Source organism: Lichenostomus cassidix, chromosome 11 (genome assembly GCF_008360975.1).
Source record: "Lichenostomus cassidix isolate B80296 chromosome 11, HeHo_3.0, whole genome shotgun sequence".
In the NCBI taxonomy this organism is placed as follows: Eukaryota; Metazoa; Chordata; class Aves; order Passeriformes; family Meliphagidae; genus Lichenostomus; species Lichenostomus cassidix.
In genome coordinates this window covers 3246529-3272337 of record NC_139492.1, presented here as the reverse complement: position 1 = coordinate 3272337, position 25809 = coordinate 3246529, and the positions used below count along the sequence as shown (strand labels likewise).

Below are 25809 nucleotides of genomic sequence, written 5' to 3'. Positions count from 1 at the left end.
GCAGCCCAAAATATGCTTCATTTGAGTGGACACATCCTCATCAGTGTCTGGTTTTTCTGTGGCTGCAGAAGCACACACCTGACCACCTGGCTGGGACAGTACAGGTATTTTGTGCTTGCAAAAGCAATTTTAAAACAAGAAAATCGGCAAAGGAATGATTTGATGATGAATGTCTGTTTACTGGGTGTAATCAAAGCCATCACCCTTTTTCGTGGTGCTGTCATGCTCTGAGGGGCTTTTTTCAACTTAATTCAAGTTTTTAATTGTCAAACTCAGAAACAAAAGCCACAGAAGGGACTTGTCCAAGCGCTGTGTTTTCAGCAGTGATTTCAATCCCTCAGACACCAAAAATTCAAATATATGAGTTGTCCTCAGCTCCTCTTCTCTCCAAGACCGAAGTTTTCTCAGCAGCCTGGTGCAGCACAGCAGGAAATCACTGCTGCAGGTTGTTTCTAGGGTTTCCATGATCACTTTGCAGCATGTTTGGTGCTATAATCACCCTCTGTGTGTCCCTGGGGGCTGACAATATCCACAGCCTCGAGATCCTCAGGGTCTGTGCAGCCCCAGGCAGTCCCTCCCTGCTTTGTCCCCTGGTGCTCACAACACGTTCAGGTTCTGCTTCGGTGCTCAATAAAAAGTGACAAATCTATTTTTCAACCCTGCCGAGCTTCGGTTGTGTCTTCTTGATGTGTTTCTTGGCTTTGGATTGTGAGGGAAAAAGGACAGATCTTCCAAATTTGAGTTGTTGGGAGAACTCAGCACTGAGATAAAGGCATTTTGTCCACTGGAAGGGAGGTGACAGACCCCAAAAAACTCATCCACCACCTCAGTTCTTGGCCTCTGCATGTCCACTGCCTGAAGAGGAGCTGGTGGACAGCACTGAGGAGGCTGGAGGTGCTGCCCCACCCAAAGGTGACCCTTTGCTTGACCAGGCACTGGTCAGGGAGCTTTGCAGGAGCTCAGGGCTCTCTTGGGGGGTGGAAAACAACCCAAGGCAAAGGGCTGAGCTGGGCTGGGGTCACTGCAGGACAGAGCCGGCAGAGGAGAGAGGCTGAGAGCTGCATTTCCACCCTGCACCATCCCACTGCCCCACCCACCCTGCTCGACCTGCTCGGCAGGAGTGGGCAGGAGCTCTGCACTGCCCGAAACCAGGACAGCCAGAGAAACCGCCTGGGACTGAGCCAGGGAGGGACAGCAGCGGGAGGTGACAATGTGGAAAGGGTTTGGGGAGGGTTTGGGATCACCCCAGCCAGCAGCAGGTGTCGGGCAGCTCCTCACTGGGGCAGGGAAATTGTCCTTGGGGTCACCTGGACATGGCAATGGGATGTCCCTTTGCGTGGGGAGGTCACAGGGGGTGTGCACAGCTCCTGCTGGGAGGGGTGACAGGAGCCAAGAACCTCAGCTTGCAGGAGAATGGTTGGTTTAGTGAACATCAAAAAATTATCATTTGATTTCAACTCGTTTCCATGCCAATGCAAGAGAATCGGTTTCTTTTGGTGAACACCACAACATTATAGTTTAATTTCAGGTCATTTCCATGCCAATGCAAGAGAATGGTTGGTTTGGTGAACATCAAAAAATTACCATTTAATTTCAGCTCATTTCTATGCCAATGCAAGAGAATGGTTGGTTTGGTGAAACACACAATATTAAAATTTAATTTCAGGTCATTGCCATGCCAACACAAGGGAATGGTTGGTTTGGTGAACATCAAAAAATTACCATTTAATTTCAGCTCATTTCCATGCCAATGCAAGAGAATTGGTTTCCTTTGGTGAATACCACAACGTTACAGTTTACTTTCAGCTCATTTCTATGCCAACGCAAGGGAATGGTTGCTTTGGTGAACACCCCAAAACTGTCATTTAATTTCAGTTTATTTCCATGCCAATGCAAGCAAATGTGGGGTTTCTTGCTGGAGCTGGGTAATGCTCTTTGTGGAAAAAACCCACTGTGACCTGAGGTGGCATCTGCAGGTGCCACTGAGGTGCTGTCAGTGCACCCCAGAAACCAACAGCTGGATCAGCAGGAGGACTGAAAAATCGATCATCAAGAAGTCTATATTTATAACCAGAACCACTAGACTAATATAAAAAATATCTCTATTTCTGGCATGCCTGGTTCAGAGCTCTGTGGTACAGGAGTGCCTTGACCACCTTCAGGAAGTTTTCCACTGTTTGATGAACAAGGTCTGGATGAGGCATGAAGGAGTTTCTGGAGGCTGAAGGTTTCTCTTTGCTCGTGACACAGCAGGGATTTGTTCATCCAGGGAGTTATTTTCTTCTCCCACCTCCCCCTGTCTGCACAAGCTGGATTTCTCTCCGGAGATGTGGTTGGGTGAGCATCCATGGTCTCTCTGTGGTAAAAGGATTTGCAGCATCATTTAGGATCCTTTAAAGATAAATTTAAAAAAAACAAACAAACACCTTTTTCTGGTAATTCTGCAGAAGTAAGTTCTATTTCTTCACATTATTTTCTTCTCCTTGTTACTTTTCTGTGCAGACAAGGTAGAGAGAGCAGCAGGAGAAGCTGTGCAAAGTGAAAAAGGAATTCAGAGAGCTTCCCAGACAGAGATGTCCATGGTGGGGCTGGTTTCACCCAGCCTGGGCTCCCCACCAGCTGAGCCTCCCAGTTTAAGCATTGGAAACTGTGCAAAAAAACCCCAAAAACTTCAATTAAATTCCCTCTTCCTTCCCCATTACACACCTGGGGACAGACCTACGGATTTTACTCAACTTTATGGACAACATGGAAAGAAACTCTGACTCTAAACTCTGTTCTTTGCTTTTACAACCACGAGCAGCAGAAGTTCTGCCCAGGAAAATCCCAACCCCAAGGAGGAATATTTGGATTTTTGGGTCGCAGCAAACTCCATTCTGCCCATGCAGCAGAGTTTTTTTCCCTCAAGGTGGCACAAGAGGAACAAAAGTGCAACAAGCACTGGCAGGGGAGGAGGTGAAGGAGCTGGGAGTTTTGAACTGAAAGCAGCACTCTGCCCTCACAGCAGCATCCTTTTGGGCTCTGTTCTGGTATTTTCTATTTAAAAGGAAAAAAAAAAAAGAGGTTTTTGTAATAATCTACTTGGAACTTGAGTTTTATTATCCAATTAAATAGGAAATACTGGAAGGGCACTGTAATTGGGCTGAGTGTTATGTTTTTATGGCGTGAAAATGATAGAGTGGAGAAATACAGCTCGTATTAATGTTGTTTTCTTAACATTATAGCCTCGATTCAGTTTATTCCCAGCGTTTTCTGAGCCATGGGATAGCAAAATACATTAATTTTTCATTAGATTTCCTAACATGCAGAAATCAACAGCGGCAAGAAAATGAAACTTGAGTCCGTCCAGCAATTTCTCAGAGTGAGTGGCAAACAACAACATTTTTTTCTACATTTATTCCATTTCATCAAATATAATTTCCCATAACAGAACTGAGGAAAAATAAAGATGAGGGAGGGATGTGGTTCTGAGCCCAAACCACACTGTTCTTCCCAAGCTGCTGGTTTTTTGGATAATAAACCACCACACACTGATTGTTATGGTGCATTATTATCCTCATCAACCCATGGATGATGGACGAGAATTTGGGATGAGAAAAGCAAGGAAAAAAACCAAAGAGAAATTTTCTTCTTCCCTGCCTAGAGAGGGGATGATTTTCACCCCTTTTCTGTCACAAAAAATGAGGATTTGGAGGATCCTGAGGCTGTGGTGACACGCTGAGATGGCAGGAGAAGGTATTCCCTTGGAACAGCTGCAGAAAGGGAGGAATGGATTCAAAACCATCAATGAGCTCAGAGCGTTTTCACCTCCTAATTCCCAAACATTTCCATCAGGTCCAAACCTCTCTGCCTCTCTGGGCTGCTCCAAGCCCTTCCCTAAGCCCTGGGCAGGGCCTGCCTGGGAGATTCCCGAAAATCAGAGCCCAGAATTATCCCTGGATCCTTTCCCAGGGGAAGCAGCGCTGTTTCAGCGATGCAGGAACTTCCTCCGGCTGACGCACCCAGCAGGGTCCTTGCGAAAGCCTTGCTCAACCCAGGGAGCCGGGAAGCCCCGGCTGAGATTTTTACAGGATCCCGAGAGTGTTTCACAGGATCCCGAGTGTGTTTTACAGGATCCCGAGTGTGTTTTACAGGATCCCGAGTGTGTTTCTCAGGATCCTGGCTGTATTTTATAGGATCCCGGCTGTGGTTCACAGGATCCCGGCTGAGTTTTTCAGGATCCCGAGTGTGTTTCACAGGATCCCGGCTGGTTTCTCAGGTTCCTGGCTGTGTTTTACTGGATCCTGGCTGTGTTTCAAGGATCCCAGCTGAGTTTCACAGGATCCTGGTTGTGTTTTATAGGATCCCGGCTGTGTTTCACAGGATCCCGAGTGTGTTTTACAGGATCCCGAGTGTGTTTCTCAGGATCCTGGCTGTATTTTATAGGATCCCGGCTGTGGTTCACAGGATCCTGGCTGAGTTTTTCAGGATCCCGGCTGGTTTCTCAGGTTCCTGGCTGTGTTTCAAGGATCCCAGCTGAGTTTCACAGGATCCTGGTTGTGTTTTATAGGATCCCGGCTGTGTTTTACAGGATCCCGAGTGTGTTTCACAGAATCCAGGGTGTGTTTTATAGGATCCCGGCTATGTTTCACTGGATCCCTTTGTTTTCACAGCATCCCGGCTGTGTTTCACAGGATTCCGGCCGAGTTTTTCAGGATCCCAAGTGTGTTTTACAGAATCCCCAGTGTGTTTTACAGGATCCCGGCTGTGTTTCACAGAATCTCGGCTGTGTTTCACAGGATTCCCTCTGTGTTTCACAGCATCCCGAGTATGTTTTACAGAATCCCGGCTGTGATTCACAGGATTCCCTCTGTGTTTCACAGGATCCCGAGTTTGTTTCACAGAATCCTGGCTGTGTTTCACAAGATTCCCTCTGTGTTTCACAGGATCCCGAGTGTGTTTTACAGGATCCCAGCTGGTTTTACAGGATTCCAGCTCCTCACAGGGCATTTCCCAATCCCTTTGTCCTCTCCTCAGTCTGGGAAGCAGCTGATCCCTGACTGCCCCTCGATGGGACATGGGTGTTCCCTGTTATCTGTGTGGTGCCACTGGGGTGTCCCAAGGGCTCCTCAGCTTTTCCTGGAGTTGGGGAGACGTGGGAAATGCAAAAGGCAATGAAATGCTCCACGAAAAACCAGCAGTTTGGTGAGGGCTGGGCAGGTTTTGGGTACTGCAAATCTGGGGCCTCATTATAGTCCAGGTGTCACCACCCCAGTGCTCCAGAGCTGTCACCTGGACATCCTTGGAGGAAACTCATCTGCACATTTATTTTTCTCTGGCTGGGAATGACATTTATTCCCTCGATGCAGTTTTTGCTGTCAAAGGAGGATCTTAATCTCCCAGTTTCCACCTTAGGGACAATTTAAGGGTCAGTGAATCCTGCAGGCATGGTGCCTGGGGGAGGATGGAGGCCTCGTGGGGCAAACCAGAGCAGAAATCTCCATAAAAATCCAGAAATCCTCCCATAAATCTTCAGGAATGATGTAGCTAGTGAACTTTATCAATCACAGAATCCCAGAATCCCGAGTTGGAAGGGACCCAGAGGGATTATTGAATATGGACAACGAAGCCCAACCTTAGCTGTATGTTGGGATCAACCATGAAAGCACAAATGAGGACGAAGTGAAGGAGAGAGAACGAAAACAGTGTGGTTTTTTCCAAATGCTCATCACAAATCGCCCCATCCCACATTCACACCCTCTCCCTGATGCAAACACCTCCAAACCCCGGCGTTGTGCTGACCGGAGCGTTTCCCAAGGAGGACCATCCCAGCCTGGAAGTTTACAAACAGGCTCGGCAGAGTGTGTAACCCGTCCTGCCCTGGCGAAACACCTTCCCCATCCTCCCGCCCGCGATGCGATGCGATGCGATGCGACACCACTCCTCCCGCAGCAATCCTCCGGAGGGCGGGGGGAAACCTCAACCTGCTCTTCAGGTGCCTCTCCCGCACCTCCAGCCGGCTCCTGGCGTCCCGGCGAGGCTGCCCAGCACAGCCAGCTCTCCCCGGCCGGGTTTTATGGGAGCAGCCCCGGCGGGGAGGCTCGGAGGGCTCGCACCTCCCTCCGGCACCGAGGCGTGACTTGGCGGCAGGTGAAGGTGCCTCTCCCTGCAGGTAACCCTGCAGAGCTCTCCGGGGAGCAGAGCCACCCCTGCCCAGCTGGCTGTCCCACCCCGGTGGCCCCCGGGGCTCTCCCCACCACGGCGCAGCCAGGATGGGCGAAGGAAGTTTCGCCAAACTCTTCCAGAAAAGGTCTCTGCTGCGCTTCGTGCAGAAATATCAACCCCTGGGGAGCGGCGAGCCGGAAGAGGAGGTGAGGATTGCCTGTGCCTCTTGTCTGGACCTGCTGAAATAGGTTGTGTAATTGGGGTTGATTTTGGCTGCTTTGCCTGCTCTGTCCCACCGGCACCTCGGGATCGCTGTGGCTGCACTGTCCCCTCCGGTGAGCCGAGCGCTCCGGGCAGCAGGGATGAGGTTAATGGGGTTTGCCGGGAGCAGGAGCGATGGGGAGCCTTGCTTGTGTGCAATAATCCCATAATCCACGGAGCTGAGGCCCCAGTCCTGCCCAGGAACATTGCTGCCTGCTCTGGGCAGGTTCTGAGTGAAGGAGAGCATGGCAGAGCCCTGGAGTGCGGCCGTGGGAGCTCTCCGGAGTGTGGGCACAGCCTCAGCCCGGGGCAACGGAGAGCAGGGCTCAGCCTGGCCCCAGGACACCCCTGCCACCCGTGCTGGGCACTGGCAGAGGGGCTCTGACCCCCGGGCTGTGACCCCCAGGCTGTGACCCTCCAGTTGTGACCCCTGGGCTGTGACGCCTAGGCTGTGACTCCTGGGCTCTCAGAGCTGGTAACTGGTGGCCAAGGAGGGTTTTGGCTCAGACCTGCAGAGGTGGAAATAGTGCTTTCCTTTCCTGAAAAATGCCACTGAGCAAGCACTGCTGTCCCCTCCCTGCCTGTCCTCGGGGCAGATGGACCAAAGAGTGGCCGCTGGTGGTTTGGTTGGCACATTTGCTGTTCCTGGTTTTTCCCCACAAAATCTCCCGCTCTGGGATTAGCTGATGGTTTGCTCAACTCAGGGTTCCCATGGCTCAAACCCCATGTTTTCTGCCACATGGCAGATTGGTTGGGTGCTCTGCCACGTGAACCCCATTTGTGTAACTCCTCCTGCACGTGGGGTTAGTCCTTAAATCCATCCCAGCGAGCTCCTTCCACACACTTGGAGAGATTTCATGAGCTTTTGCTGACTGACTGAGGCCTCTCTCAGATGTCATTTCAGCTAATCCCCTTTCTGAGCCTTGTCTGTCCAGGGTGGGGTGGGTCAGTGTCACAGGGAGAAGAAAATAAGATATTAAACTCTTACCCTGTGCACTGTATCGGGTGATGCTGCTCTGCACTGCTCACAGAGCCCAAAATCTCAGGAAAAGGAGATCTTGATGAGGTTACAGAAAGTCTCTGTACCCTGGCTGGGTGGGAAGCTGAGATTTCTGATTGCACGTAGGCAGGAGGCCACTGGCAATTAGTGTGGCTTGTTCCTTGGCTGCACCATTTATGCTGGGCCAAAATAAATAATCAGAGGGATTTACTTTCAAATTGAAACCTCTCTTGAATTTTAGCTCTGGTCCATGCAGAATGATCTGAGTACAACAGGACAGGGAGGGGAGGAGAGCTTGGCATGGGTTAGGAAGTAGAGAGCAGTGTAAAATGAAAATCTAACTTGATGAATCGAGAATTTATTTTCAGGTTATGGTTTAGGCTGGTGAATGACTCACATTTCCCCTACTCGACGGCATTTTCCTTTACTTGAAAATAGTTGCTGAGCACTTTCAACCTTATAGATCTCAAATATTTTGGTCAAAGGGTTTTGCTGGATCTTGAAGGTGTGAAAAATGGTGATCTGATGGCACTCCAGGCAGGATCAATGGCCAGACTGGGCAGTGAAGGAGCAGCCCCAGTGCTGGTCACTCTGAGGTGATGGTCACTCCACCTGTGGCCATGGTGTCACCTGGAGATGGCAGAGGACACAAAACACACCCAGCCGTGTCCAGACTCTGCTCTGCTGGTTTAACTCCTTCCCTGCAGTGCCCCATTCAGAACCAGGGGGATTTCTGTGAGGCTGATTTATAGTTTATGAGAATTGGGTGTTTTCTGTAGAAATCTGAAGAAGCACTAAAGATTTTCCTTCTGGGCATCACAATTTCACACCAGCTGCCCCCAAAAAGCCAGGCACAAGGTGATATTAGCTTATCTTTCCCCAGCTGAGTTATCCTTGAATTTTGCTTTTATTAACTATTTCCCATCAGTATTTAATGCATCTTTCACATCTCTTTGAGAGCTTTGAACTAGAAAAGAAGAATCTTTTTTCCTTTGGTTTTATTTTTCATTTCCAACCAGTTCTTTGACTGGATTTCTTCTTGCTTAGTTGAATCACGAGGATCTGAGTTGCTTCGAAAGACTTCATTTCTATTTCACAGTTTCTCCCTTTTTTTCAATATGAAAAAGGGAGAAAAGCCTGAGCACTGCTTCTTTGATCACCCTTTCCCTCTGACCACTCACTAGTTGGAAAGGCTTCACGGAGACTGAATAACCCAGCCCACCCTGCACTGCAACCCATTCGCTGGTCCAAAGAAACCCAAGACAGGGAAAAGAATCTGCAAAGCCTCGGTGCAGGCAGAGGTGGGGGAAAATCCCGAGAGCTGATCTTTCGGGCTGCTTGCCAGAGCACACAAAAAGGGCTGTGTGCTCTGCAGAAAGCCCCGTGCTCCCTTTCTTCCCCATGGGCTGCTCTGCGGGACAATTGCTGGATTGTTTTGGGGTGAGGGATGCTCAGGTACCTCCTGGGTGCCTCCCAGCCACCCCAGCTGCTCTTTACAGCCTCCACTATCTCCTGATCTTGCAAAGCGACAGATAAACCGATAATTACCCTTTTGTTGTTTTTTTCCCTCCCTGCTGTATGGAGTCAGGGCTCTTGTGCAGAAAGGATAAAGGTTATAAATGTAAATGGATGTTGCGGAGAACCCGCGTCTGCTTATGTAAATAAAAAGGGAAGTCATGCTCAAGGAGAGGTTTGTTTATGGAGAGATTTGCACAGGACACTGCCTGGAGCCCAACATCCCTGGGCTGGGATGGGATTGGGGCACAGGAGGAGGAGGAGGAGGAGGAGGAGCCCCTGATGCATCCCAAACCTGCACACCGCAGGAAAAGCTGTGCCACATTCAGGAGGGAAAACCCCTCACAATGTGGCTTAACTCATCTCAGTAAAGCTGCTCCTGTCAGCACAGGGAGCTGCCAGCGCTGCTGGAGAAACCACAGAGAGCTCAGGCACATGCAGAGCCTTCGTCATTCATTTCCTCCACACCTTTTTGAAGGTAAATATTGCTGATAGAGCTGAGCTCTGCTTCCCTCGCTGCCCTGGGACTGCAGGTGTGTTACCCTCGTGTCCAGCTCCCTTCCTGCCCTCCAGCTGCTTTCATTAAAATTTAAACTCCTGCAGGGCAGAGCTGTACCTTGATACCTGGGGAAGCCACGTCCATCAGGGTGGCAGGGATGTGTCTGTCCTGGGTTTTCTTCCCACCAAATCCCTCCATCTCCTGGGACACACGAGTGGCTCTTGGGCTCACAGAGTCTGGATGTCAGCAAAGTCACAGGGAAGTGGTGAATTTGTGCAAGCAGGACACCCAAATAGGGGCAGAAATCATTATTTTTGTGTCTCCTAGAGAGGTCTGTTAAGGAGATGTGGAAATGAGGGGGATGTTCACTGCTAGGATGGCTCAAAAAGGGAGCAGAACTGCAGCTGCTTTGGGCAAAATGGGGTCAACAGCATGGGGGAAACATGGGGGCAGAAAAACCCATGGAGATCTTAGGCAAATTGCTGGGAATTTGGAAAGGCAGGTTGTTCTTGGGACAAAATGGCTTCAAAATGAGCCTTGGCCAGACCACAGAGCCCTGTGCTTTTCCATTGGGAGCAGGTGGGTGCTGGAGTGTTGGCAGCTGAGCTGAGGGTCAGGAAATTGCCATAAAAAGGGACCTTTGCAAGAAACAGGGCTTAGAGATGCTCTGAGTTACCTGCTGTGAGCCACAACACTGAAACCAGCTCCATGGACAAGCAGGAGAGAACAGCCAAGGATATTTTCCGTATTTATGATTTTCTGCATTTATGATTTTCTGCATTTACCTCAGCCTTTAGATTGCAAAGCACTGGGATGTTCCTAGAAAGCTGCTGAATATCCATGGCAGAGCCAATTCCCCAAATACCACATCCCAAATTCCTGCCCCACTCTCTGGGGTTCCTTTCCTAGTGAACACACATTCTTATGCTTTATGAATGAAGGGAAAAGGGAATGGAACTCCTGTCCCTTGGGAAGGGTGAGATTTCTCCCTCTCTGTGCTCAGCCTGCAGCAGTGCTCACAATGACTCCATCGTGGGCCTGGCAGAGATTTTGGGCAATGCTGCTGCCCTGGAAAGCGGATTTTAGAGAAGGAAATGAAGGATTTTGGGAGGGAAGAGCTGAGCCTGTGGGTGCTGAGAGCTTGGGCTGCCTGGATAGGGCAGGAAAAATTTATCCAGTGTGGAGCAGAACCATCCTGGAAATGGGAGAGGAGATTTTGCTTCTCCCTGTGGCTCAGAGATCTTTTAGCTCCCATTTTCAGTTCATTTATTATGTCTTCAACAAGGGGAAAGGTGTTTTCCTTGCTCTGAGCAGTGAGTGTGAGCTGTGGGACACTGGGGTGGGGAAATTCTCCTCTCAGGCAGGACACCCTAACCAGCACAGCCTGAACCTTCCCTGCTCAGCACCAGGAGCTCAAATTTGGGAAGTGGTGTAGGGACTGAAGGCTGGCGAGGGGAGGGAAGGGAATGGGATGAAGGAGTTGCTGAAATGCTTGAATTAACTCTCCTCTCACCTAATTATTGCTCTGTCTTGTTGGCTCAGCCCCGGCAGGAGTGTGAGCTGAAAATCGTCCAGCAGGAGAAGGAGGTGGCAGTTCTGCCCCCCAAAGATGCCTCTAAGTGCCACAAGGAGGACTTGGCAAGAGCTCTGAACGTAAGGATTTGTGCAGCAGTTCGGGAATGCAGCCTGTGGGAAGAGCCTGAGCTGCAAAATCAGTCTTTAATTGACTTGCAGACTCCTGGGGTGCTCAATTCCTCTGCCTTTCTGTGGGATGAATCCTCTCCTTGGCTCAACCTCAGGGGAAGCTTTAATGTTTGGCTGTATTTTGGGTTCTGACCTCATTGTCTTTTAAATCCAGGCAAAACAGATTTTATCCACTCTGGTTTTGTTCCCTCTGAATTTTGTCAGGGTGTCTTTATTTTTACTTTTTCTTCAAATATAAGGTTCAACCAAAAATTAATTCCTTGCTTTACCGTTTTAGATTTCTAATTTGTCATCTATGATATGGTTTCTCCCTTTTGGAAATATACCTTTTTTTTTTAATTAACTTCTGCTTACTTTATGGGTTTCTGGCATGGTTGATGGATTTATAGTTTAACAAAAATACATATTTAAACAGAAAAAACCCCAAATTTATTTTTTCATGGGGGACTGAGTCATGAAGATCTTGCCCAGTCTGCTTACAGGAGTTTCATATAAATTTACCTAAGTTTTCTATAATTAAAATATGTAATGTTTGGGTTGGGTTTGGGGTTTTTTTTTCCTCTAGGTTGACTTACAGACTGGACTGTCAGAATTTTCTGTGCTCCAGCGCCGATCCAAACACGGCTGGAATGAATTTTCAGTAGAGAACACCGAGCCAATATGGAAGAAATATCTGGACCAGGTAAAGATTTTCTGCCCAGATCCTTATGTCTTGGCAAAAACAAAACCTGGCTGGGCTGCTCAGCGTTTGGCTGCCTTGAAATATTCAGGGTTTTGTGAGATTCAGAGACTGAGCCTCAGAACAGGCTGTGCCCTGGACAGAAACTGCTCCTTCTCCTGGGAAAACCATGGGGAGGTTGGCTGCAGATAACATCTTCAGACAGAAATGAGCATTTTTATCTGCCCCCAGCACATAGATCAGCAGCTGTAGATCAGGGGGGATGATTGCTGGAGCAGATTTATTCCCTTTAAGGCGAGGGATAAAATCCTGGAAGGTTTGAGAAGAGGCAGAAGTAGCTGGAAGATGCTCTGGTTTGGCTGCTCTGGGAGGGAAAGCCCTAAACCCCTAGAAAAGGAGCAGCTGTGGTGCTCAGGGGAATTTTAGGGTCTCTATCAGTGACACATCAGTGACAGATACACTCATATGGTGACTTGTGTTGTGACATCCCCAATTTCACACCAAAAAAAGCCCCACAGAAGGTGGTATTAGCTTATCTTTCCCCAGCTGAGTTATCCTTGAATTTTGGTTTTATTAACTATTTCCCATCAGTATTTAATGCATTTTTCACATCTCTTTGAGAGCTTTGAACTAGACAACAGGAATACTTTTTTGGTTTTGTTTTTCATTTCCAACCAGTGCTTTGACTGCTTTTCTTCTTGCTTAGTTGAATCAAGAGGATTTGAGTTGCTTTGAAAGACTTCACTTTTATTTCACAGTTTCTCCTTTTTTTCAATATCAATGATATCCTCTAAGTTTTTTGCTAAACATCACTAACTCTCTTCAAGGATTCTTTTATTCCTGATAAAAAGTGAGATGGTGGGTTTTATTCTGCTCAACCTTAAGAACTAATTTCTCCCACAGGGACACCAAAGAGATTTTTTTGGGCATCTCTGATCCTCCTGCAACTTTTTGGTGCCTTTGCTCTCACCCTGCACTTGAGCATCATCCCTCAGCACCCCTTGCTGAGGATTTTTCCAGCTGCTGTTTTTGTAAACATCCCTTTTGCCTTGCTTTTCCAAAGGGAAATGGAGGGATTTTCACCTTTGGATGAAGCAAGGAATAAATTTAAGCCCTGGTTTTTCTGCTGAGCATCACCACACATCTGTTACACTCGGCAGGCAGATTTATCTAGATCTATTTAATTCCTTCCCATCAATTCCCACAGCAGCTGAACAGAGCTGTGATTTTCTCAGGTAGGAGAAAGGACCATAAATCTGTGTTTTAAAAGTGAAATAAGTGAATATCTGACTCCTCACAGCCCCAGGTCCAGTGAAGAGTCAAGCAGATTAATTAAAGAAAATATGAAAAAGAAGAAGAAAGAGGATTTCTGGTTTCAAATTCTGAAACGACAATGAAGTTTTTGTTTGTCCTTCTTGTGCATCCAAGAAGCTTTTGGAATCAGCCCTGTGCTGTGTGTCAGCGAAGGGGAGCAGTGAAAAAAGGGCAAAGGGAGGGAATGTGAGTGTTTTGGGGTGAGCTTTGTCCTGCTGCTCCCCAAGGCCACCTGTGGGGCAGGAATTGCACAAACTTGGCCAGGAGGATCCCAGCAGCAAAACCACCCGTGGATCCTCCATTCCTGATGGGATCTGCAGCCAGCTGGGCTCCAGCAGCCCAAATTCCATCTTCTTGTTGTGTTCTCAGTTCAAGAATCCTCTCATCCTCCTGCTGCTGGCCTCAGCGCTGGTGAGTGTTGTCACCAAGGAGTACGAGGATGCTGCCAGCATCACCATGGTAGGTCAGCCCTGTCCTGCACCCCACGGGGAGGGACAGCTGTCCTTCACCATGGAGGGTGTCACTTGTCCTCCTTCACCACGCTGGGTGTCCCCTGTCCCCCATCCCCGTGGTTGGTGGCTCCTGTCCTCCAAAACCATGGTGGGTGTCATCTGTCCTTTATCACCATAGTGAGTGTCACCTGTTCTCCTTCACCACTGTGGCTGTCCCCTGTCATTTATCCCCACACTGGGTGTCCCCTGTCCCCATCCCCATGGAGGATGTACCCTGTCTTTTATCCCCATGCTGGGTGTCCCTGTCCTCCATGCCACCCCCACATTGAGTGTCCCCTGTCCCCATCCCTATCCCCACAATGGGTGTCCCCTGCCCTGTATCCCCACTCTGGGTGTCCCCTGTCCCCAGTGCCAGCCCCACACGGGGTGTCCCGTGTCCCCCATCCCCATGCTGGGTGTCCCCTGTCCCCATCCCTATGCTGGGTGTCCCCTGTCCCCCATCCCCATGCTGGGTGTCCCCTGTCCTTTATCCCCACTCTGGGTGTCCCCTCTCCCCCATCCCCATCCCTATACTAGATGTCCCCTGTCCCCATCCCCATCCCCTGTCCTTTATCCCCACAGTGGCTGTCCCCTGTCCTCCATGCCATCCCCACGCTGGGTGTCCCCTGTCCCAATCCCCATGGAGGATCTCCCCTGTCCTTTATCCCCATGCTGGATGTCCCCTGTCCTTTATCCCCATCCCTATGCTAGATGTCCCCTGTCCCTATCCCCATCCCCTGTCCTTTATCCCCACAGTGGCTGTCCCCTGTCCTCCATGCCATCCCCACGCTGGGTGTCCCCAATCCCCATGGAGGCTGTCCCCTGTCCTTTATCCCCATGCTGGATGTCCCCTGTCCTTTATCCCCATCCCTATGCTGGATGTCCCCTGCCCCTATCCCCATTCCCTGTCCTTTATCCCCATGCTGTCCCCTGTCCCCCTGCCAGCCCCACAGCCACACCTGTAACCCTCTGTCCCCAGGCTGTGCTGATCGTGGTCACCGTGGCCTTCATCCAGGTGGGTTGTGCAGAGCTGAACTCCCAGGTGGGTTATCCATTTCTGTCAGGAGGGACACTCTCCTGTAACCTCCCTTTTTCCTCCCCTCTCCTTTGACAGGAATATCGCTCGGAAAAGTCTCTGGAGGAGCTCAACAAGCTGGTGCCTCCCGAGTGCAACTGGTGAGACAGAACTGCAGCAGGGTAGCAGGGGATGGGGCTAAGAGGGCAGGAGCAGCTGGAAAAGGGAATTATTTGGGGTTCTTGGGAATATAATGAGAAGCTGGTCTCTGGAGGGGTGGCACTGTGAGTGGGTGAGGTCACACGTCACAGGGAAAGGGGATGAAATATTTAGTAATTATCAGAAATTATTAGAATTCTTTAATTATCAGGAAAAAAAAAACCAGAAAAAAATAGAAATAAGAAGTAGGCACCCTGTGGAATTGAATAAATGCTGAAAGACAGGAGAGTCCCAGAGACTCCTCCTCCACATCCCTGCAGCAGCCTGCATGTCACTGTCTCCTCAGACAGGAAAAAACTCCCCTGTGTAGATTTTTTTTGCTTTAGGGCAGTGTTTCCCTCGAGAGATGAGCACAAAGCAGCAGCTGAGGGAGGTGAGGTGGGCTGGGGTTGCTGTCCCCTGGTGCTGCACAGTGTCACACACAGCCCCTGCAGCTCACACACCACTTCCCCCACGGCTCTGATGTGTCTTATCAGTGCTCCAAACTGCAGGAAGTGTTTTTCCTATTTATGTCTTTGCAAATCAGTTTTTTTTGCAGCCAACAGAAACAAGCTGTGAGGCTCGGGGAAGCCTTGCCCTGCCAGAGAGGTGTGGGGCTTTCCTCTGGTCCAAAGTTCACCCTGTTCACTCACAAACCACTGCTGGCTCTTTGTTTATTTATGATATGACACCAGAAGCATCCAACTGCCTGCAAGGCTCTGCTTTGAATGCAGCAGTGGAATGCCAGGGGTAATTCTAGCTTTAAAATCCTCTTTTTAGGTTCAAGAGCCTGCGATTCATTATTGAAAGCATGAAAGCACAGCTCCCTGTTGCTGCTGTCTGCTGTATAAATAATGTTTAAGTCACTTATGAAATGTAAATCAAATAATGTTTAAGTCACTTATGAAATGTAAATCATCCATAACCTGCCCATCTGTGGGTGAATTAAAACCAAGCCCAAACTGAACATAATCCACTCATTGCTAGGAAGATTTTCTGTTCTTATTTACATTGGAAGCTCTTCAGGGCAAAGCTCCTTGCTTTCTTGCCAGCCACATTCCCAAGCCTGCAGAAGGACTAAAAACCTCTCAGCCTGCTTCCCTTTCTTCTTTTTTTCCATTTGCCTCGTGTAGCCTAAGGGAAGGAAAACTGCAGCACCTCCTAGCACGAGAGCTGGTGCCTGGAGACATCATCTACCTGTCTGTGGGTGACAGGGTTCCTGCAGACCTCAGGCTCATCGAGGTAAACACAGCCCCAAACCAGCCTGGATGGGGAATTCCTCCTCCTAGCAGTGCCAGAAATGTGTGGTTTTATTAGGTTACAGATCTGCTGGTGGATGAATCCAGTTTTACTGGGGAAGCTGAGCCTTGCAACAAGACTGACAGCGTGCTGCTGGAGGCTGGGGACATCACCACGCTGAGCAATGTGGTGTTCATGGGGACCCTGGTGCGCTACGGGAAGGGAAAAGTGAGTGCTGGGGCCTTCAGTCTGCTCCTGGCTGTTCATTAGAGATTGTTTTGGTGTGGGCAGGAAAAGGGGGGATGGCAAAGGGCAGGTTAGATGGGATATTGGGAAGGAATTCCTCCCTGAGAGGGTGGGGAGGCCCTGGGATGGAATTTCCAGAGAAGCTGTGGCTGCCCCTGGATCCCTGGCAGTGTCCAAGGCCAGGCTGGATTTGGGTTTGGAGTAACCTGGTTTAGTGGAAGGTGTCCCTGCCATGGCAGAGATGGAACAAGATGGGCTTAAGGTCCTTTCCAACCCAAACCAGTCTGGGATTCTCCAGATTTTTTCACCTCCATCTCTCTCTTTCCTTTTCCCAGGGCGTGGTTATTGGCACAGGTGAAAATTCCCAGTTTGGCGAGGTGTTCAAGATGATGCAGGCTGAGGAGGTAACTCAGGCCATGTCTGGGGAAATGCTGCATGTCCTGGATGGGTTTGTGAGCAGAATGCCCTTGTGACTGAGGGACACCAAATTATCTGACAGGGACAGGACAGGCTGTGCCCAACACACCCTGCTGGAGGGCTGAGGGGGGAAAAGCACAAGGAAACTGCAGGTGTTGATAACCAGAACTGTGTCAGCTGTTCTGGGCTGGCTGTCGTCTTCCCATCCCACACAGTAACCTAACCAAACCAGAGCCTCTCCTTTTCCCAGACCCCCAAGACACCTCTGCAGAAGAGCATGGACAGGCTGGGGAAGCAGCTGACCCTGTTCTCCTTCGGGATAATCGGTGAGTGGGATGCAGTGATCACCCCTGCATGCTCTGTGGGATCCCTCAGTGCTCCAGGGCTGCTTTTCCCCAAGCACTTGTGGCTGTGAGTTCCCTGGGCTGTGGGGCTTTGAGCAGAGGCACCACTGGAGCAGAGATCTGGATGCCTCACTGCATTTTCAGTTCTGAAACAGCAGCTAAAACAGGTTAGAGGTTTTTGAAATCCTTTTTTTAATGATTTTTTTTTTCCTTTCCCCCTCCAGGTTTGATAATGTTCATTGGCTGGTTGCAAGGGAAGCATCTCCTCAGCATGTTCACCATTGGAGTCAGGTGAGGACTAGAGAGCTCTTTTCTCTTGGATTTCTCATTAAATGTCCCAAGGAATTATCTGTTCGAAACAATGGGCATTCACAAAAGAGAACTTGACTAAGACCTTCCATAAATATGTATTTCTCTGGCACTGGTGAAATTAATGTGAGCTTTAAACAGAGTGGAGGAGAACAAAAACAAGCTCGAGGCTTTATTTAATTTTGTAAATTGGTATCTTGAAAACCTTCACTGGCATCTCTACCTCATCCTGCTGGGAATGCCCTTTCCTATCTGTGCTGTGACTTTAGTGGGAGTGGAGCAACAGCAAATGTTACTCTTTGCTGTTCCTACTGGATTTACATCTAAAGAAAGGAATGCACATCTCAGGCAGCATAAAAAAAACATGCACAGCTTCTTAATCAAACATAATAAAAAATGTGCTTTCAGTAGCACCCATAAAACCTGGGAAGTTGGCATTGTCATGGCTCTAAAATAAGTTCTTTTTAAAAAGAAAGTGTTCTATGGAAATAAAAAAAATATCCCAGATGAGGAGAGTTCTGTCCCCCCACGGTGGGGTAGGAGAGGAGGTGAGGCTCTGCACATGGCCAGGAGCCAGTGGCTAACATGTGAACCCTGATGCCAAGGAATATTCAACCCCCATCCTCAGAAAATCAAATAAATGGAATGAAATCCAGCCTCTAAATCCCTGCTTAGCCAGAAATGAATGCTCTTTGGCAATGTAAAGAAGGAAAATAATTGCTCTGTCAAAATCATCCAGGAAAAGGTTGAAGGGCCGGATAAATATCCTGCTTTTGCATTTGCAGTGTGCCAGGAGCCCCAGTGGCTATCCCATTGAGACCCTGAGGAAATCCCAGCCCTGGCAATGTCCCTTGGGCACTTTGGGGTCAGTGCTGGTTGGGTGGCCCTGTGCTGAGGCTGTTGTGTCTCTGCTGTCCCCAGCCTGGCCGTGGCTGCCATCCCCGAGGGCCTTCCCATCGTGGTCACTGTCACCCTGGTGCTGGGAGTGCTGAGGATGGCCAAGAAAAAGGTGATTGTGAAGAAGCTGCCCATCGTAGAGACCTTAGGTAAGGCTGCAAAGGGGACACACAGCTTGGTCACCTGCCAGGCTGCAAAAGCTGAGCTGGACAGGGGTGGGTTGGCCTGGAGAGCTTTGGTCTGGTCCAGAAAAATGAATTTGGAATGGGCTTGTTGGGACAGAGCAACCTGATTTAGTGAATTAAATACATTTTCTCAGAATTAAATACATTTTCTACCCTGTGTTTCTCACCCTTTCCCCTTATTTTAGTGGTACAGACATGTGATTGGAATGGTGCAGCCCAGCCCATGGGGAGCAGAGCCTCTCTGCAGACACACTTTGGGTTAAAATCTTTATTTCTCCTTCCTCTCCATGCTCTGGGATCATCCTGCAGGTCCATCCTGTCCAATTCCTCAGCATCTGGCTAAAAACCCTTGCATTTAAAATAAAATAAAATAAAATAAAGCCGTTTGTCCTGCTGCAGGCTGGGTGGCCATGGCCCTGATAGCCAAAAAGTCACAGAGAGAGACACAGGGGGGACCTTGAGGAGGTGTCCAGCACATCCTCATACCTGCAGGGCAGAACTAATGAGGATGGAATTGTTCTTCCACCTCCCCTAATATTCAGTTTGTCCCTTCCTCTGAGGTGGCTGAGCTCCAGGCTTTGCTCCTGACCTGGGGCAGGGTAGCAGGTGGATGAAGGAGCAGACATGGAGTCTGTTTAAAACCATTTCATTTTAAAAATAAATGCACAATAAACACCAAGGCTGGCCCAGGCTGTTCCCAATATCTGCTGCTGATCCTTCAGCTCAAACCTGTCCTCCTGGGAAACACTGCTATTGTTTGGACTGCCCTTGTTTGTTCTGCAGTTAAGGAATCTTATCACCCAGATTTTATTGTATCTGCCCTGACCTGGGACACCTGAAACGGCTTTTCCCCCCTGAGGGAATTTGCTCAGGTAGGGCTGAACTGCAGGTGCAGAGAAGGCACAGCCAAAACTGTCTCTTAAACTTCTGAAAAGGAGAAAAAATAAGCTACTTTCTTTGTCAGGAACTAAAAATGAGGTATTGGAGGTCACTGCTTTGCTGTCTGCTAATCCTTCAGAAGTGTGACTAATTTAATTGCAGCCCAATCTGCTTTATTCTGTCCAGGAGGTCATCATGCTCGTGGGGTCTGTGCCTGAGCTATGTGCTCATCTCCAGAGCCAGGGGATATATTCACACTCAGAAGGGAGCTGGAGTTGGATTCTTGTGTTGTGCTAAAGTCATTTTTCCCCTTCTTGGGAGTGGAAACTCTCAGTGGAATGTGGTGGCTCTGCTAGTTCACCCTTTTGTGGGGTTTTGTAAATGGAAAAATGTGCTTCACTGGATCAGGATTGGCACAAAGCAGAGCAAAGGTGCAACTTCTACCCTTAAATGCTGATATTTAGGTATTTTTTATGAGAGTCCTTAACCCATCTGCTCTCAGAGTCCCTGGTGAGGCAGGGAAGGGCTGATATTCCTGAATCAGAGCAGCAATCCTGATTTGGCAGAGTGGGAATTGGGTGTGTCTATTTGGCATGGAGCAGCTGCTGTGCTGTGCAGCTCAGAGATGCTGACCAGCTCTCAGGGATCAGTGTCCTCTGATGCCACAGGCAGTGTGACCCTCTTCAGGTGTCCCCTGCCACATCTCACACCCACAGGATGTGCACAACACTCCACTGTGCCCCCAAATCCTTTCCTCCCCTCTTAGCAAACTCACCCATTTCTTGATTCTCCCTCCCTTCCCTCCAGTGGTGCAGTTCAAACAACATCAGTGAAACTTCTCCTCCCTCTATTCCATCTCTTTGCTGGGCTGCATGGTTGATCAGCCCTGATTAACTCCATTCCTGCTCAGGTTGCTGCAATGTCATCTGCTCAGATAAGACAGGAACCCTGACTGCCAACGAGATGACAGTGACCCGGCTGGTGACCTCGGATGGCTTCCAGGCAGAGGTAGGGATGGGGCAGCAATCCAGGCTGTCCTGCTGGGATCCACAGCCCTGTCCTGCCCTTGGCTCAGTCAGAGCCAAACCAAGCTGTTTCTGGCACATTCTGCTCAAGAGAAGGGATTTTGGCAGAGGTGGGGCTGAGGGAACAAGAGCTGCTCAGACACCAAAATGTTCATTGGCCTAATCTCCTGTTCTTTGCACTTATGGTAAATACTGAAACCTGCCATGAGCCTTGCTGCTCCATCTTCTCCAGGAATATTTATTGTAGCAGCAGCTTCATCCCCTGCTTGGGTCATTCCCCCTGTGCAAAGGGAGTGAAAAATGCAGATGTGCAAAATGTGAGGCAGAGGAGAGACAGGGAGGGCAGGAATTGAACAAAACCAGTGATCCCACTGCTACCAAAGAGCTGCATAGAGACTTCTGGAATCACAGCAAACAAGTTCTCTGTAGGACAAATTGACTCTTTCTGTCCCTGTTGTAATGTCATATTGTCCCTGTCTGCAGCCTTTGCTTTAAGCATTGCTTTGGGACAGAAAGAAGAAGCCCTGCACTCCTTGAAAATGAGAATTTTCATGAGAAAACCCCCTGCACACAGCTGCAGCCCAGTCCTGCCTGGCCCAGGGGGTATTTTCCATCTTTCTCTCCCTCAGGTCAGCGGGGTGGGCTACAATGGAGAAGGAAATGTTTATCTTCTGCCATCTAAGGAGATTCTTAAAGAATTTTCCAACATCTCCGTTGGGAAACTCGTGGAGGTAAGTATAAATCATGAGCCAGTTTATCCTAGATAGGTTCAATTTTGAGTTGCACAAATCACTTTGGGTGATTACTGTGAAAAAACCACTTTAGTAATTCCTTTAACTTTCAGTAAAATGGACTGTCTTGCTGAAACATTCTCAGGGAAATATTCTAGTAAGTGATATGTAATTCCTGAGGTTTATGGGTGAAAAGCAGTGATTATAAGGCATGCAGGGAGAGACCAGAGCCATCAGCTTCATGAGTCAATGATATTCTGGGTAAAAATACAATTCTGGCACAGGAGAGACCAATACATTTTACCATGCTCAGGTTTTTAATGTGCTCATTTTCTAGACATTAGCCAGCTACACGGTCAATTTATGAATTTGTTGTGATGTTCTCTGGGTTTCGTGTCAGCTTTGCATAAAATTTTGAACATTCAGCTGTAGGCTAAAGGGAGTGTTTGGGTGGTGGAATGATTGGAGCTGGACTCTCAAATGGAGATTAGGTCCTGTTTTATTCATAGTGCACATTAGAGACAATAGTAGGAGAGACTGAGCTTTCATTTTCATGAGCTATCAAGCTCATTGGATGTATATCATATTTCCTTCATGTTAATTTATCCAAATTGTAACATTTACCAAAATAATGTATATCCTGTGGGTTAAGTGGGTTTACAAAGCACAAGAACTGATCTCAAGAGGTGCTTCTGTGGGGAAACCTTTTCCCAAAACTTTCGGGATGTGGCAGCTTTCATTCCCCAATCTTCCATTATTTCATTTAAAGAGATGGAAAAGCTGTGACTTCAGTAAAGAGAAAACCAGCCCATGTGATCCTGTTCCTTTCTCTAGGCTGGCTGTGTAGTCAATAATGCTGTTATCAGGAAAAACAGCGTGATAGGACAACCCACAGAAGGAGCTCTCATTGCCCTGGCAATGAAGGTAAGATCCTTATAGTGTAAAATTTTCCCCAAATTAAAATAAATAAATAAAAGCTGGAATTGTGAGCAGAGTGAGGCTGCTTTAAATCCACCAGACTGGTTTTAGCCTTTCCTTGTCTCCTCTCCCCAAGGTCACAGATGTCACCTCTCCCAGCCAGGCCTTTGACACGGACAAACACTTTCCTTGAGCTCCTGTGCTGACAGCAAGCATTGTTTGCCTTGGTTAATCCTGCACTTAGGCTGGGGAGAGGATTTTTTCCAGGCTCAGACTGGACAGCCTTTTTTTATATTTCTTGCACATGCCCATTACGTGTCCAGGAGGAGAACAAGAGTTAAAAATGGTCAGGAACAGGCCAGAGCAGGATGCATGGCAGAGGCTGACACTCATTTTGGGTCATCTGCTGGCTTTTACTTTTTTCCTGGTCATGATTATGTAAAACAAGATGTTTTTATGAATATTGTATTAACACTTCGGGGCAGAGCTGTACAACACCTCCAGGTGTCACCTCAGCAGTGTCACCTCAGCAGTGTCACCTCAGCCCTGGTGGGCTGTAAAGCACACAAGGTCCCTGATGAAAGGATGTCCCTGCAAACTTCTGATCTTACCTCCTGCTTTCAAAGCTCCTAACTCCAGCAGTGAATTCATGATTTTTTTTTTTTTTTTTTTTTTTAACAATGACATTTTATTTCCCAAACGCTGGATTAAACCTTCCTCCTGCTCTGGCATTCAGTAGCCAAGCAACAGCAGATTATGAGGGAGGACGTCTTTCCTGTTTTTCTTTTTAATTTTTTGGTTTGGTGGGAGCTGAGGAAGAAGGTGATCAGAAGTAGCTTCCAGTCTCTGCCACTTCTCCTGGAACAGCAACACATTGCTAGGGAAGAGAATCAATTTGGACTGAAAGGTTTTGCTGTGAATTGCTTTTTGAGTGTAATTCTCCAGGAAATAATTCAAAAGCACATCCACAACTGACCATTCAGCTATTTGCTATTTCCTTTTTTCTTTCAAGTAGAGTTGCTGGGAAGTAACCCAGAAAAGAAACTCAGAATCTGCTCATCCTGTTGCTTTGCTGTAGGTTTAGGGAATGGACTTGATCCTCCTTTGAGCCTCACAAAAAGGCACGACAGCTCCCTAATTCTTGCAAAATTTAACAGGAATCAAGTTTCAAACTCCAGTTTAATTTATCCCATATCAGGCACTGAAAGGAAAAGATGGGTTTGAAATATGAATTTTGCTCTCCTCGTGTTTTCTCTTGAGCTCTGAGGTATCTGACAGCCTGGAAGGACACAGTCAGCAGTCAGTCCTTGTGATATGGAAAATATATCCAGGCTTTGGCAACGTTCAGCCTTACAGTGCTCTTTTTGTTTTACCTTGCTTCAGATGGAATTAGCTGACATAAAGGACATTTATGTAAGAAAGAAGGAAATTCCTTTCAGCTCCGAGCAGAAGTGGATGGCTGTGAAATGCACACTGAAAAATCAGGTAAAGCAAACATGGGCAGGGGCTGGTTTCGTGTTTCTAATTGTGCACCTCAACAATGGGCATGAAATGGTATCTCTCCAGCAAATAATGTTTTCAGGAGTTAACTATGTTGGGAGAAAATGGAAGAAACCTCAAAATTCCCAGCTTGGGTGGAATTTTAGCTTGTAAAACTGTGTTTGAATGGGAGGAGGGAATATTTTTCTTGCAGTGGTTTGAGCAGGAAAACAAAAGCTTTTCAGAGAGAGCTGACAGAGAGAGAGAGATCCAGTGTTTGGTCATTTATCCCTTGCTGGGTTAAGGAGCTCATTTTAGCTGATATTATGGTCTGGTTTAAAAACTCACCAACCTTTTAATCACCACGCTGTCTGAGAGGGCTGAACATGAAAAATGGCCTGAGCAAAAATATCCCATCCTATCCATAATACATGCTCCTGGCCATCTTTGAAACAGGTAAAAGAGGAAACAAGATCTTGTCCACCTACAAGTAAAAACTTACTCATTTAAAATGTGCTGATTTTTTGGATAAAGTGTATTCTCTCCTTGCTTTAAAGGATCAGGAAGATATTTACTTCATGAAAGGAGCATTTGAAGAGGTTATCCAGCACTGCACTCTGTACAACAGTGGTGGCATCTCGTTGGCTCTCACACCCCAGCAGAAAGCTCTCTACCAGCAGGAGGAGAAACGGATGGGCTCCTCAGGACTGCGAGGTCAGTTCACTGTCCATGTTCCTGGAGCTTACAGGTTCTCTGGACTAATCATTTCCAGCTCTGATTGGGTTAGGATGGACAGAGGTTCAGTCATCACAGGCTGCTTTGGGCTGGAAGGGACTTTAGAGATCATCTCATCTCATTCCACCCCAGCCATGGCAGGGACACCTTCCACTATCCCAGGTTGCTCCAAGCCCTGTCCAGCCTGGCCTTGGACACTGCCAGGGATCTAGGGGCAGCCACAGCTTCTCTGGGAATCTGTGCCAGGGCCTCCCCACACTCACAGGGAAGAATTTCTTCCTAATATCTAATCTAAATCTCCTGTGTTTCAGCTTTAATCCATCAGTCCTTAATCCATCAGTCCTTAGCATCACTTTCCTGATCGCTTCCCAACACTTGTCAGAGTGCCAAAGGCCATGGCCTTGGTCTGCTGGCTGATCTTATATTTGCTGCCTTTAAATTAGCGAGTTTGAAAGGACCTGAAAATAAGTGCTGGAAATGGGAATGTTTCTGTTCCAAGGAGTGCTGTGATTATCTGGGATCAGGTCTGAGGGATGCAGTGATAAGATCTGTGCTGGGCCTGATCTGAGCACTGATCTGGTTTTGCTTTTGGAGAAGAGAGCAATGAAAAGCCACTTTGAGAGGAGTTCCAAACATGGATTTGGGCACTGAGATTTCTATTTGAAGTTCAGTTCAACCCTCTATTAAGCCCAAATCTGTGAATCTCCTAATCCCAACTGCCTGTCAGTTCACAGCCCACAGGAGTTTTCATACACGTGTATAAAACGTGTATAAAACATTTAACACCAGAAACATCCCCTCAGAAACATCCCAGACGTTCACACAGTAACACAACACCATTCCCAGGGTGTAAGGGGATGAGAACAAGTCCTGGCAGCCGGATCTGGAAGGTGGTGTAGTTAATGTACATATTCTCCCACCCTGTGTCCTGTGGTTAGGAACTCCTGTGCAGCACTTGAATTACAATATCCAAATCATCTGCCCTCGTGGAAATGGCAAATTGCTGCTCTGAAGGCAAGCAATTAACTCAGGCAGCTGCTGCAGCTCACGATTCCATCATCAAAGCAACACTGCCATGAACCCCTGGCAAAATATCCCTGAGTGATTTGAGAATTGATTGAATGATAGGGGTGTGCTCCAAGAACAGAGACAAAATGTTCACAGCCTGGATGTTTACACTGGTTGAGCTGAGTTTACATTTCACATTTTTAGGTTTTGAAAAAAGTCTAGGTTTTTGCAGGAATGCTATTGTTTAACTTAGTAGTTTAATAGTGTCTGGTTTAACATAGCACTGTCCAGATTGAATCCATCTGCATTGAGGGAAGATGTGGTAGGCAGCTTAAAATTAGAAAGAAATAAATCCTAAGAGAAACATGTCAAGCAGAAATGCTCTCATTCAGAGAAACTATTATTTAAGTGGACTGAATTGTGTCTATACAAGATCTGATTGACTAAAGATCTGGTTTTAATGACTTTTTCTGCTGGAAAACTGGCAATTTAATATCTACTCTAAATGTTCCCTTTAAAGCATGGAAATACATCATTAACAACCTACTCTTGCCTTCTTTTTCTCCCTTCTGTTTCT

General features: G+C 47.9%; 1 protein-coding gene and 1 long non-coding RNA gene across 3 annotated transcripts in view; one reads left to right on the top strand and one right to left on the bottom strand.

Annotated features, from left to right (window-relative positions):
* Positions 1 to 158: 158 nt before the first annotated feature.
* Positions 159 to 7590, bottom strand: LOC146432071 (uncharacterized). Of its 2 annotated transcripts, none has more exons than XR_014854474.1 (2): positions 7394 to 7590; positions 159 to 2529 (listed from the first exon to the last, which is right to left on the bottom strand). It is a non-coding gene; the product is annotated as an uncharacterized LOC146432071 (long non-coding RNA). The 2 variants fall into 2 exon arrangements; XR_014854475.1 differs by lacking the exon at positions 159 to 2529 and adding an exon at positions 5674 to 6383.
* Positions 6156 to 25809, top strand: part of ATP2C2 (ATPase secretory pathway Ca2+ transporting 2) — a 25033-nt gene continuing 5379 nt past the window's right edge. Inside the window, exons 1-17 of the mRNA XM_085071443.1 lie at positions 6156 to 6350; positions 10962 to 11072; positions 11689 to 11805; positions 13486 to 13575; positions 14587 to 14622; positions 14722 to 14783; positions 15954 to 16062; positions 16138 to 16287; positions 16641 to 16709; positions 16973 to 17048; positions 17291 to 17357; positions 18297 to 18421; positions 20247 to 20344; positions 20991 to 21092; positions 21927 to 22016; positions 23394 to 23495; positions 24047 to 24203. Coding sequence (XP_084927569.1) covers positions 6252 to 6350; positions 10962 to 11072; positions 11689 to 11805; positions 13486 to 13575; positions 14587 to 14622; positions 14722 to 14783; positions 15954 to 16062; positions 16138 to 16287; positions 16641 to 16709; positions 16973 to 17048; positions 17291 to 17357; positions 18297 to 18421; positions 20247 to 20344; positions 20991 to 21092; positions 21927 to 22016; positions 23394 to 23495; positions 24047 to 24203 — 1660 coding nt within the window. The 5' untranslated portion in view covers positions 6156 to 6251. The remainder of the gene's footprint in view (positions 6351 to 10961; positions 11073 to 11688; positions 11806 to 13485; positions 13576 to 14586; positions 14623 to 14721; positions 14784 to 15953; positions 16063 to 16137; positions 16288 to 16640; positions 16710 to 16972; positions 17049 to 17290; positions 17358 to 18296; positions 18422 to 20246; positions 20345 to 20990; positions 21093 to 21926; positions 22017 to 23393; positions 23496 to 24046; positions 24204 to 25809) is intronic.